At 39.2% G+C, this 13,056-nt stretch overlaps 2 protein-coding genes across 8 annotated transcripts in view; one reads left to right on the top strand and one right to left on the bottom strand.

Annotated features, from left to right (window-relative positions):
• LOC126195760 (Golgi reassembly-stacking protein 2) overlaps positions 1 to 3,675 on the bottom strand; it is a 59,948-nt gene extending 56,273 nt beyond the window's left edge. Inside the window, exons 1-3 of one of the 6 annotated variants that reach the window (XM_049934407.1) lie at positions 3,559 to 3,675; positions 3,072 to 3,233; positions 2,895 to 2,975 (exon numbers count right to left, since the gene is read on the bottom strand). In XM_049934407.1, the coding sequence (XP_049790364.1) occupies positions 2,895 to 2,975; positions 3,072 to 3,134 (144 nt within the window). In that variant the 5' untranslated portion in view covers positions 3,135 to 3,233; positions 3,559 to 3,675. Of the gene's footprint in view, positions 1 to 2,894; positions 2,976 to 3,071; positions 3,234 to 3,293 lie in introns of all 6 variants that reach the window. The other 5 variants (XM_049934422.1, XM_049934399.1, XM_049934430.1 and 2 more) reach the window with 5 other exon arrangements.
• LOC126195802 (exosome complex component RRP4) overlaps positions 3,603 to 13,056 on the top strand; it is a 115,054-nt gene continuing 105,600 nt past the window's right edge. For both annotated transcript variants that reach the window (XM_049934441.1, XM_049934449.1), the window contains exon 1: positions 3,603 to 3,859. In XM_049934441.1, coding sequence (XP_049790398.1) covers positions 3,729 to 3,859 — 131 coding nt within the window. In that variant the 5' untranslated portion in view covers positions 3,603 to 3,728. The remainder of the gene's footprint in view (positions 3,860 to 13,056) is intronic.

A 13,056-nucleotide genomic window follows, 5' to 3' on the forward strand; every position in this document is an offset into this window, starting at 1 on the left:
AGTACACTATTTCAAAGACTCTTAACCAATTTCAAGCAATTTTGAATATCCTATAGTTCCTCTTTGGTGTAAAATGGGGTCACTTTTATTAAAATACCCTCCTCATTTTGTACCACATTTTTTTTTTTTTTAATGGAGCTTTTCTTGGGAGGAGAACTTCAACAGTAATCAATTCCGCCAGTGGAAGTAGTACACATTGAAGTGCATGTTCACAAAGAGTGAATACTTTTTATAGTAATGATGAATGTGATACAAAATCACAAAGTGTTTCAATTACTAAATATGTATGAGAACTGGATATATGTGCTAATCCATCCCCCCCCCCCATCTTCTTCTCCACCCTCCCCTTTATCTCATCCTTTCCACCCACCCTCTCTGATCTTTAGGCTTGTGCACTGTTATTGCAAATGAACTCTCGGTTGGGAATGGAAGTCGCAGAAAATGAATGGCTATATCAGTGAGATTATTGGTGTATGGGTATGCAAGATACCCTTCCAGTTGCTGGATCTGCAAGGATGGTAGCTTTCACAGTGTTTTGCATAGCTTTCATCTGCAAACAGGTAGGATGCAAATTTAGCCATAAATAAAACTTTCCTGTTCTCTGTTAAAAGAGGCAGCAAAGAAGAAAGCAAAACAGCACACTGTGGTGTAAACAACATTTTGGTAAAATTATATATAAAGAGAAAGAATATATATGGAAGAGTGAATCAGACAACGTCACACAATGAATTGTCATTATATACATGTACTGTTATATGTGCCACATTTAAATGATTTTTAGAGTGACATCTTGTGGCAATGACGGAAGCTACAGACTCTGTCAACTACAGATGAGATGGTATCCAGTAGGAAAATCAGTAAAGTAAACAGATGCCACAACTCCAAAGCAGTGAAGCCTGGCCACCAGAATACTAAAAAAAAGTCATAAAATTAACTTGGCCACAACTGGTGCTTTAGTTGTATATTGTAATAATTAAATGCATTGTTGAATGGGGGTCAAAACATTGTTTCATTTGGCCAACTTAGAAGTTGAGAGTTTTCTACTGCCGACGCTTAGATATGCATACAGTGGAAGAGTTTAAGATCAATACCATTTTGCAGTTAACATACGGCTAACTACAACACTTTGTCTGTACCAAGTGTTGAGCAGGTAGCATCTGGGGTGATTAATTTGTCTAGTGTATTTTTGGGATGAGATAGGAGTAAATGTATGGTACCTGAAGTGGGAAAGTAAAATTTTGTTTGCTACGCGAAAAGTGGCACCTTCGCTTATAGATACTTTTTGTTACATTATTCCGTAAGGTAGCTACGGGGCAATGGCAATGAGTAGAAGTGAGAATAGAATTATTTTATTGAACAGAGTATACTTTGTTTTGTTCAGAGAATCATTTCTGAAGTATATTTCTCGATGATGATTGAATAGCTCACTTTGGTTATTTCCAGTCCTTGTAGCTTACGGAATACTTTTTGGGGTACAAATAATGGTAGATTAAATGAGTTTTTTTTTTTCATGGCACAGAAACAGGCTATTAAAATTTTGTCTCCCAGCTCTACGACGGCTCATCGTATGGCACCATTCCTACACATATACAAATCTGTGCTGGTAGACTAACATGGGTACCTGCATAACAACAGGAGTTACAATACCCATAACACACTCAACTGGAGGCCTCTCCATGTAGAGCAAGCAAAAACAAGTTTTACTCTAAGCCGAGACATTTTGGTATCATTTCTTATATTTCATTACAAACATATATTAAGAAGTTGGAGCAGATTTATTACTAATAATTGTAAAATTACTAATTCGTATCTAAAAATTCAACTACTGAGTAGGAGTTGTCATGTTTCTGCTGTCGGTTTCCTGTTTTCTCTGTTTCAAATGCAGCTCAGTCTACCACCTCAGAAAAGGGATTACTTGCAAGATTAGCTGTGATACAGTGCTGTCAGGTAATTGTGTGTTTTTAGTTTTCAACAGTACCAAATAATGTGTTCAAAAGTTGACTTCTTGTAATCTCATTACAGACTATTGAGGCAGGCAATGAAAAGTCTTGTACCTCCATATAGCTGTGAAAACCTCATGATTTCAATACCTCCATTACCAAAGATAAATTTGAAAGTGCTTGGATTTCTCTAACCTGTCAATAATTAGGCTTCTGCTATATAGTTACACATGTAGCAACCTTATCTGTAACATAATATATCTTTTAAGACACTGTTTTTGCTGTCTCTGTAAAATTTAACAAAGTAGAATTACGAGAGATTCATTGCCTACAATGTATATGTAGTTTTCTTTCCAACTCATATACTGATTGAGGCGGTTAAGTCAGTTTAATTGACTGGATTTGCATTCAGGAGTAGTTGGGGAATGGGAGTGGGTCCTATCTGGTCCAGCCATTCTGACTTGGGTTTTCCATGGTTTTCCCAAGAGACTAAGATGAATGCTGGTATGGTACCATTGACAAGTCTACTGTCAACTTTCTGCCCTATCCATACCAATACTATTCCACTTTGTCTATGTCTAATGTATCCATATTTTTTCTGTAATGTGCCTGACCTGTCCAATACTGATGTGCTGAATGTTTGAAGGACAAATAAATAAACCAATACAATAAAGTTTGCACTGCATCAGTTTTAAATTTATTCACAGTGAAAAGGCAATTGAATGAACAGAAGTGTAGTTCAATAGCTTTGTAAATCATATCATAAGGAGAGGCAACAATGGATCATGCAGTATCAATTCAGCAGATGGCAAGACAACACAAATATTGAAGTGATGCCCATTCAAATATACGACAAATGTCTTATATCAAAAGTAAGCTTTAGTTAGGCTACTAAGTTCTTTTTCTGAAATAAATGACTTCCAAACAATGTGTCAAAAAGTGTCTTTCACTTACAAGTCTGGTATTCCCAATGGCGACTATGAAATCGAAAAAGGCTTCCAATCCAGCTTTCTGACCTGGAGATCCTTCTTGAACCTGAAATATTTAAACCAATACACAGTGACTGCTATTCTGAACAAATACATTTCTGTCTTTCCAACATGTCACACAGTTCATACTCTTATTACTTACACGAAGAACATGGTAGCCTTCTGTTCCACCACCTGGTATTTCAACACTCTGAGAGCTTCCCATTTTTCAATATAACTGGTTAATGGTTGCACGACCGCTGCATCACCATTTCTCACAACACGGTTTCCATCTTACGTGGCACTGCTACAGACAGCCACAAATCTATAACAATATCAAACATAATGAAATTGCCCATAAATCTACAACTGCAACCATATCTACCTTTATGTTACATCTCTCCGAAGGACCTAATTACCTAATTTACGTTTACCTTACAGTAACCTAACACGCATGATTATTTAACATGACATTCTCACATGAATGACAAGAGTGAAATACTACAGCTCAATACCTATATTATTATAAACAACTTTCTTTGCAAAACTGTACCACGGTACTAGAAGTAATAAATAAGAAAATAAATCCAAAATTGTCGACCGTCCTAAACTTCCAACAAGTCCTCGGAATTAAACAGAGAAACTCATACCTGTGTACAATGCATGATGTGTCAACGTTTAGTATCTTTGGTTGTTCCTGCTATGCAGGCGCATCTTCGGCAACGCAACTCAAAGTACTAAGTAGTTTGAGTGTTGCGGTTTTCAAACAGTAATGAGTGTTTTCTGTTTCGAAACATAGTGAATTTGTTTGCAGTGATTGATGATGTCGGCGTTGGCACATATTAGATTAGCTAGTGAGCGTGTCGATAGTACTATCAGGTCATATGAGAGAACCGTACCTCGTATATTGACTCCAGGAGAAATAATTACTAGTCAGAGCGGATGTATGAGGTTTGTATATAAACAAATGATTCCGCAAATGTGAATTCAGAATTGTAAGATTTTTCAAAGTAGTTATGGCTTATGTAAGGGGGTTTACGCAGATTTGCAAGTGTTTATGTATTCCTAAATTGGTGACTGCTTGTTGCAAGAGCCTGACGAAATCACTAATTGCGGTATTGAAGTAGAGGGCGATGCAATTCTCCCACCCACTCAATAAACGAGAAAACAATGCGATAAGTTATATTTTATACATATGTTGTGGGTATATATGGAAATGAAAGAAAGGGAAACATTGAACACACACAATTTTGTTGCATATTGTATGGTAATTGAGTCATCTGGTTTTGGTGACATGATTTTTCAAATATCGTCGGATACCCCCCATGAACCATGGACCTTGCCGTTGGTGGGGAGGCTTGCGTGCCTCAGCGATACAGATAGCCGTACCTTAGGTGCAACCACAACGGAGGGGTATCTGTTGAGAGGCCAGACAAACGTGTGGTTCCTGAAGAGGGGCAGCAGCCTTTTCAGTAGTTCTAGGGGCAACAGTCTGGATGATTGACTGATCTGGCCTTGTAACACTAACCAAAACGGCGTTGCTCTGCTGGTACTGCGAACGGCTGAAAGCAAAGGGAAACTACAGCCGTAATTTTTCCCGTGGGCATCAAACCAGTCTCTGGACTGAAAACCACAACAACAACATCGTCGGATAGTCGCCATGTTGTGTATGACGTTTTTCGCATGTTTTCTACGTCATTTGTCAAAGCCAACGATTAGGTTTCGAATATTACTCATAAGGCCGGTAATCAGCAGCTGCGCGCAGTGTTCTCTGCCTCTGTTGCTGGTAACATACTAGCAGTAGAAGTTCTCGATTTGGATCAGCCATGGGCTGAAGTTACGTATTGAACTCCTCCCCCCAGAAATTAGATTAGATTAATTATCCATTCCGTAGAGCCGTAAAAGAGGGGATCCTCCAGGGTGTGGAACATGTCAGGGGTCGACAAAAGCGTCCGATCCCACGCGTCGGCTTTAACCCGTGACGTAAGGGTGTTGTGTGTGACGTCATGACGGCGCGGAGTTTGGTTTGAGTGTGGCTGTCTCCAGTTCTGTTTTATCTTATTTTATTTACTTTTCTGATCTGTTCGTTCTAACCCGTGAGATTTTTCTTTTAAAAGACAAAAAACACTGATCAGCTACTGAAGCATCTTTATCTTCTATGGGTTGCAGGGGTTACGACCCCTGGGGAGGTGGGTGGGTATTCATGCATGGCTGTCTTCACTTACTTGTTGTAGCCACGCAAGGCGTCTAAATTTGTTTATATTTAGTTTGCCCCCCCCCCCCACCAAAAACACCCCATTTCCCGCGCTTGTCCCGTTAGTGTCATTAGGCTTCTTGTGGAAAGTGTGTGTGTTTGTTTTTGTTTCCGCCATATTTGTGACGTCATGGGTCAAAGCAGACGGGCGGGATCGGACGCTTCAGATAAACGCAGTACAAAAATGAAATTCGAAAAACTTGAGTTTCATTAATTTTAATGATCCTCAGTCAATAAACAGTAAAATTATGTAAATGAATTAAAATTAAACTTCTAATATTTACAGGTTTAATACTTACACCGGCTTTAATTAAATCCATCCTTCACACAGTAGCTAGTTACTTGGCTATTACATCCAAGTATTGTCAAAAATTAAATTATTCATTTCAGTGATCCTCAGTTAAGAACAGACAAATTATGTACAAGATATAAATTAATCTTCCACTATTTACAGATTTAAGACTTACATCTGCTTTCCATACATCCATCATTCACACAGTAGGTAGTTACTTGGCTGTTACAACCAAGTATTGTCACTTGCACTTGTTGAGAAATTCATGGATGGAATAGGAGTTGGCCACCAAAAAATCTTTTAAATCATGTTTAAATTGTGCCTTGTCTGAAACTAAACTCTTAATGGTTGCTGTTAACTTACTGAAAATATGCGTTTTTGAATACTGGACTCCTTTCTGGGCAAGAGTAAGTGATTTTAAATCTTTATGTATCATTCCTAGTATTGATACTGTGTACTAAGCAGTTAGTTGGAAAAAGAAATGTATTATTTAGCCTACAAGAAACTTCATGAAGGAATAAGCTGAGAAGCTGTAGTTAGTATGCGCAATTCTTTGACTAGGTTTCGACATGATGTTCTTGGATGTACACTACACATTACTCTTATTATATGCTTCTGTACTCTAAAAAGTTTTCCTCGGCGTGTGGAGCTACCCCAAAATATCATACTATATGACATAATGGAGTGAAAATAAGCAAAATATGCCAGTTTTTATATATTTATATCTCCTATGTCTGACATCATTCGCATTGAAAACACAGACTTGTTTAGGTGCTTTAGCAATTCGTTAGTATTTCGCTCCCAACTGAATTTATTGTTGTTGTTGTGGTCTTCAGTCCTGAGACTGGTTTGATGCAGCTCTCCATGTTACTCTAACCTGTGCAAGCTTCTTCATCTCCCAGTACCTACTGCAACCTATATCCTTCTGAATCTGCTTAGTGTATTCATCTCTTGGTCTCCCTCTATGATTTTTACCCTCCACGCTGCCCTCCAATGCTAAATTTGTGATCCCTTGATGCCTCAAAACATGTCCTACCAACCGGTCCCTTCTTCTAGTCAAGTTGTGCCACAAACTTCTCTTCTCCCCAATCCTATTCAATACCTCCTCATTAGTTACGTGATCTACCCATCTAATCTTCAGCATTCTTCTGTAGCACCACATTTCGAAAGCTTCTATTCTCTTCTTGTCCACACTAGTTATCGTCCATGTTTCACTTCCATACATGGCTACATTCCATACAAATACTTTCAGAAACGACTTCCTGACACTTAAATCTATACTCTGTGTTAACAAATTTCTCTTCTTCAGAAACGCTTTCCTTGCCATTGCCAGTCTACATTTTATATCCTCTCTACTTCGACCATCATCAGTTATTTTGCTCCCCAAATAGCAAAACTCCTTTCCTACTTTAAGTGTCTCATTTCCTAATCTAATTCCCTCAGCATCACCCGATTTAATTTGACTACATTCCATTATCCTCGTTTTGCTTTTGTTGATGTTCATCTTATGTCTTCCTTTCAAGACACTGTCCATTCCGTTCAACTGCTCTTCCAAGTCTTTTGCTGTCTCTGACAGGGACTAATGACCTCAGCAGTTGAGTCCCATAGTGCTCAGAGCCATTTGTCTCTGACAGAATTACAATGTCATCGGCGAACCTCAAAGTTTTTACTTCTTCTCCATGAATTTTAATGCCTACTCCGAATTTTCCTTTTGTTTCCTTTACTGCTTGCTCAATATACAGATTGAATAACATCGGGGAGAGGCTACAACCCTGTCTCACTCCTTTCCCAACCACTGCTTCCATTTCATGCCCCTCGACTCTTACAACTGCCATCTGGTTTCTGTACAAATTGTAAATACTCTTTTGCTCCCTGTATTTTACCCCTGCCACCTTCAGAATTTGAAAAAGAGTATTCCAGTTAACATTGTCAAAAGCTTTCTCTAAGTCTACAAATGCTAGAAATGTAGGTTTGCCTTTTCTTAATCTTTCTTCTAAGATAAGTCGTAAGGTTAGTATTGCCTCACGTGTTCCAACATTTCTACGGAATCCAAACTGATCTTCCCCGAGGTCCGCTTCTACCAGTTTTTCCATTCGTCTTTAAAGAATTTGCGTTAGTATTTTGCAGCTGTGACTTATTAAACTGATAGTTCAGTAATTTTCACATCTGTCAACACCTGCTTTCTGTGGGATTGGAATTATTATATTCTTCTTGAAGTCTGAGGGTATTTCGCCCGTCTCATACATCTTCCTCACCAGATGGTAGAGTTTTGTCATGACTGGCTCTCCCAAGGCTGTCAGTAGTTCTAATGGAATATTGTCTACTCCCGGGGCCTTGTTTCAACTCAGGTCATTCAGTGCTCTGTCAAACTCTTCACGCAGTATCTTATCTCCCATTTCGTCTTCATCTACATCCTCTTCCATTTCCATAATATTGTCCTCAAGTACTTAGCCCTTGTATAAACCCTCTATATACTCCTTCCACCTTTCTGCCTTCCCTTCTTTGCTTAGAACTGGGTTGCCATCTGAGCTCTTGATATTCATACAAGTGGTTCTCTTCTCTCCAAAGGTCTCTTTAATTTTCCTGTAGGCAGTATCTATCTTACCCCTAGCCTCTACATCCTTATATTTGTCCTCTAGCTATCCCTGCTTAGCCATTTTGCACTTCCTGTCGGTTTCATTTTTGAGACGTTTGTATTCCTTTTTGCCTGCTTTATTTACTGCATTTTTCTCCTTTCATCAATTAAGTTCAATATTTCTTCTGTTACCCAAGGATTTCTGTTAGCCCTCGTCTTTTTACCTACTTGATCCTCTGCTGCCTTCACTACTTCATCCCTCATAGCTACCCATTCTTCTTCTACTGTATTTCTTTCCCCCATTCCTGTCAATTGTTCCCTTATGCTCTCCCTGAAACTCTCCACAATCTCTGGCTCTTTCAGTTTATCCAGGTCTCATATCCTTAAATTCCCACCTTTTTGCAGTTTCTTCAGTTTCAATCTGCAGATTATAACTGCAGATTATAACCAATAGATTGTGGTCCGAATCCACATCTGCCCCTGGAAATGTCTTACAATTTAAAACCTGGTTCCTAAATCTCTGTCTTACCTTTATATAATCTATCTGATGCCTTTCAGTATCTCCAGGATTCTTCCATGTATACAACCTTCTTTTATGATTCTTGAACCAAGTGTTAGCTATGATTAGGTTATGCTCTGTGCAAAATTCTACAAGGTGGCTTCCTCTTTCATTTTTTCCCCCCAATCCATATTCACCTTCTATGTTTCCTTCTCTCCCTTTTCCTACTGACGAATTCCAGTCACCCATGACTATTAAATTTTCGTCTCCCTTCACTACCTGAATAATTTCTTTTATCTCGTCATACATTTCATCAATTTCTTCATCATCTGCAGAGCTAGTTGGCATATAAACTTGTACTACTGTAGTAGGGATGGGCTTTGTGTCTACCTTGGCCACAATAATACGTTCACTATGCTGTTTGTAGTAGCTAACCCGCACTCGTATTTTTTTATTCATTATTAAACCTACTCCTGCATTACCCCTATTTGATTTTGTATTTATAACCCTGTAATCACCTGACCAAAAGTCTTGTTCCTCCTGCCACCGAACTTCACTAATTCCCACTATATCTAACTCCAACCTATCCATTTCCCTTTTTAAATTTTCTAACCTACCTGCCCGATTAAGTGATCTGACATTCCACACTCCGATCTGTAGAATGCCAGTTTTCTTTCTCCTGATAACGATGTCCTCTTGAGTAGTCCCCCCCGGAGATCCGAATGGGGGACTCTATTACCTCCGGAATATTTTACCCAAGAGGACGCCATCATCATTTAATCATACAGTAAAGCTGCATGTCCACGGGAAAAATTACGGCTGTAGTTTCCCCTTGCTTTCAGCCGTTCGCAGTACCAGCACAGCAAGGCCGTTTTGGTTAATGTTACAAGGCCAGATCAGTCAATCATCCAGACTGTTGCCCCTTCAACTACTGAAAAGGCTGCTGCCCCTCTTCAGGAACCACATGTTTGTCTGGCTTCTCAACAGATACCCCTCCGTTGTGGTTGCACCTACGGTATGGCCATCTGTATCGCTGAGGCACGCAAGCCTCCCCACCAACGGCAAGGTGCATGGTTCATGGGGGGGGGGGGGGGTGAATTTATTATCAAGTTGTAATCCAATGAATAACACTCTCAACTTCTCCAATGTCCATGATATCATATTTTATACACCAACTAGAAGGAAATCTCTTGGAAGTTCTGAACTGCGTATAGTGGGTCTTTTCAAAGTTTAATGGCAGTGAATTGGCTATGAACCACTTATTAATGTCAGTAAAAATTTGATTAGCTGCCCTTTCTAAATTTATATTTGATTTGCTATTTATTGCAATGTTTGTATCATCTGCAAATAAGACATACTTGGCATCTGGTAATGTAACAGATGACAGGTCATTAATATATACAAGAAAAAGTAGTGGGCCTAGTATGGAACCTTGGGAACACCACATGTAATTTCTTCCCAGTCAGATGATGTCTGATTGCCTACTGCTGGAGTGTTATGTTGTTTTCTATTAGGCCTAGTAAGATAAGACTGAAACCAGTTTGCAGCACTACCAGTGATGCCATAATATTTTAATTTACTTAAAAGAATGCTGTGATTCACACAGTCAAAAGCCTTTGACAGGTCACAGAATATGCCAGTTGCCTCTAATTTGTTGTCTAATGTATTAAGGACATTTTTACTGTAATTGTAAATAGCCTTCTCAATATCAGAACCCTTAATAAACCCAAACTGTGACTTTGGCAGCATGTTATTTTCACTGAGGTGCTTAAGTAGATGTTTGTACAAATCCTTTTCAAAAATTTTTGTAAAAGCTGGCAAAAGTAAGATCGGTTGGTAGTTGTAGAGAGGTATAACTTCAGCATATTTAAGCCAGTCCGGGAATGTTCCTGTGATAAGTGATTGATTACACAAATAACTCAAGATATCACGAAGTTCACATGAACACTCTTTTTATTAACTTTGTTGATATGTTATCATAACAACTAGAATGCTTTGATTTCAAGGACTTTATGATGGATTCTATTTCTTTGGGTGAAGTAAGTGTCAATTCCATTTTACTGAGATTGCTTGTGTGCACTGGTCTCGGATATTCCATTGCATTATTTAGTGAACCTGACAACCCCATGCTACCTGTAACAGAGACAAAAGACTTGTTTAAATGGTTTGCAACACAACATGTGTTTGTTACCAGGGTTTCATTTATTTTAAGAGCTATTTGTTCCTCCTCATTTCTGGTCCTACTTGTCTCTGGCTTAACTATATCCCATATTGTTTTTATTTTATTGCTGGATGGTTCAAATGGCTCTGAGTACTACGGGACTTAACTTCTGTGGTCATCAGTCCCCTAGAACTTAGAACTACTTAAACCTAAGGACATCACACACATCCATGCCCGAGGCAGGATTCGAACCTGCGACCGTAGTGGTCGTGCGGTTCCAGACTGTATCGCCTAGAACCGCTCAGCCACTCCGGCCGGCTATTGCTGGATGTATTTGTCTTTTTCTCATAATGCAGGTGTTAAGATTTCTGGATAACCTTCTTCAATATTTTGCAGTAATTTTTGTAATGAGCTATAATGCTAGTATCAAAGGTGTCCCTACATATCAGATAGTTTCCTTTTTGTTTCACATGATGTCTTTATCCCTTGTGTGATCCATGGTTTCTTATTAAACTTGTGCTTAATTTGAGTTACCTTCAGGAGAAAAAAATTTTCAAATAAGGTGCTAACTTTATTAATGAATGTTTTGTATTTTCCATTTGTGTTTTGGATGCTGTAAACATCCATCTAATTAATTTCTTTGAGCAATCTCCTAAATTTCTCAGTTTTTGACTGTTTTATTGGCCTTCTGTACTCAGTTCTGATAGATGTTTTACCGTGACAATTTTCAAAATTTAATGTTAGGTGTTGCATGTCCACCATTGCAGTAGTATCTGTTAAACAATGTTCTGACATCTAATCACTATGTAACTTGGAAATTTGCAACAAAGAGCATGTCATTTATCAATAAGTAAAGATTTTTGGTTTGTAAAATTTTCCTTCGTACCCATTAACTAGAAACTCTGATTTCTATCTAAAAATGTGACCTTGGAGAGTCTTTTAGTCTAAAAAATCCATTTGGATTGGCTTTATATCTGATGACGAAACTACGTTTCCAACATCGTACCATGATCCACCCTAACTCTCATCTTTATATGGGTACCCAGTGCTTGAAAGTTGCAACACAGTCCTGTTTCTGAGGCTTCTTTTCTGACTTGGATGCTCCATATTCATCAGCTAAAGACTAGTTGCATATGGAAGTGTAACATTCTCTGCTTCCATGCGCACATCTAATGGGGTTATGGATTGGGGTACTCTTCTCCGTATTTACTGGATCCTGGTCTCATCCCAGTGGACTATGGTTACCACCTTTATGGCTTGGTGGCACCTTCGCCTTTGAAACTGTTACACTCAGTTCGTCTTCATGGAGATCGCCTGGCACTTTTCAGACGAGTCTTGGAGACAGTCTGCTTACTGAAGCTGGGATCTTACCTCTTCAGTTCCAATGGTAACATTTCTTGGTTTTATATACAATCATCATTCAGCAATTCCATGATCATCCAATATATCCTATTCTTTTTGCATACAAGTATTGTTGACCACCTGATACCCATTCTCAGGTGGAATTACCAGTTGGAATGCGCCTCGCAGTCCTCGCGAGGATTTCTCTCTCTCCTCCATGGGATGTGCTCCTTGTGTAAGTCACAAATTAGGATTGATCTATTTCAAAGTCCTGAAGTCTGATTCCCCCAGGACCTTTTGGTGTCTGTTACATTCAGTTGTCGAGGAATTTCAGGGCACTTCCATCTTTCATACTGACAGCTCTCAAACTGTAGATAAGATGGGATATGCTTTTACATCCTCTGTTGGCCACTAACACCATTTCATGCCAGGAACTTATAATGTTTGTACAGAGGAGCTGATAGCCTTTAATGGACCCTTTTATTATATTAAACGGGCCTCCCTTGACCACATTTTAATATGTGGTGACTTAGAGAGCAGACCTTAAGTCATTGACCATTGTTGCTTTAGGTCCCCTGTGGTCTGACTTAACTTAGTCATACCGAGTGCTCGATTGTCTTTCCCTCGACACCACGTCATGTGGGTAGCCCAGGGAGTGAACTGGCCTTATCATTTGTCTAGAGGAGTAATATCCAGCCCCCCATTCACTTTACCAATCCCAGGTGCATATTTGCAGGTGGAAATAAGACCTATGCTCCCTCAGAGATGAAATGACATCTGGATGGCTACTGCCCCTTCTAATAAACCCTGCACCATCAAGGAAACTGTTGGTTAATGACACTTTTCCCTCCCTCCCTCCTGGAAGGAATCCACCAGCCTATGGAACCTGCTCATTGGTCATATTAGGCTAACATTATAGTTGTGGAGCCTTACAGACAGTGGCTCATATCATGGTGTAATGCCCACATTATAGTTGTGGAGCCTTACAGACAGTAGCTCATATCATGGTGGAATGCCCTTCTTCAA

Source organism: Schistocerca nitens, chromosome 1, assembly GCF_023898315.1.
Source record: "Schistocerca nitens isolate TAMUIC-IGC-003100 chromosome 1, iqSchNite1.1, whole genome shotgun sequence".
NCBI classification, from domain to species: domain Eukaryota; kingdom Metazoa; phylum Arthropoda; class Insecta; order Orthoptera; family Acrididae; genus Schistocerca; species Schistocerca nitens.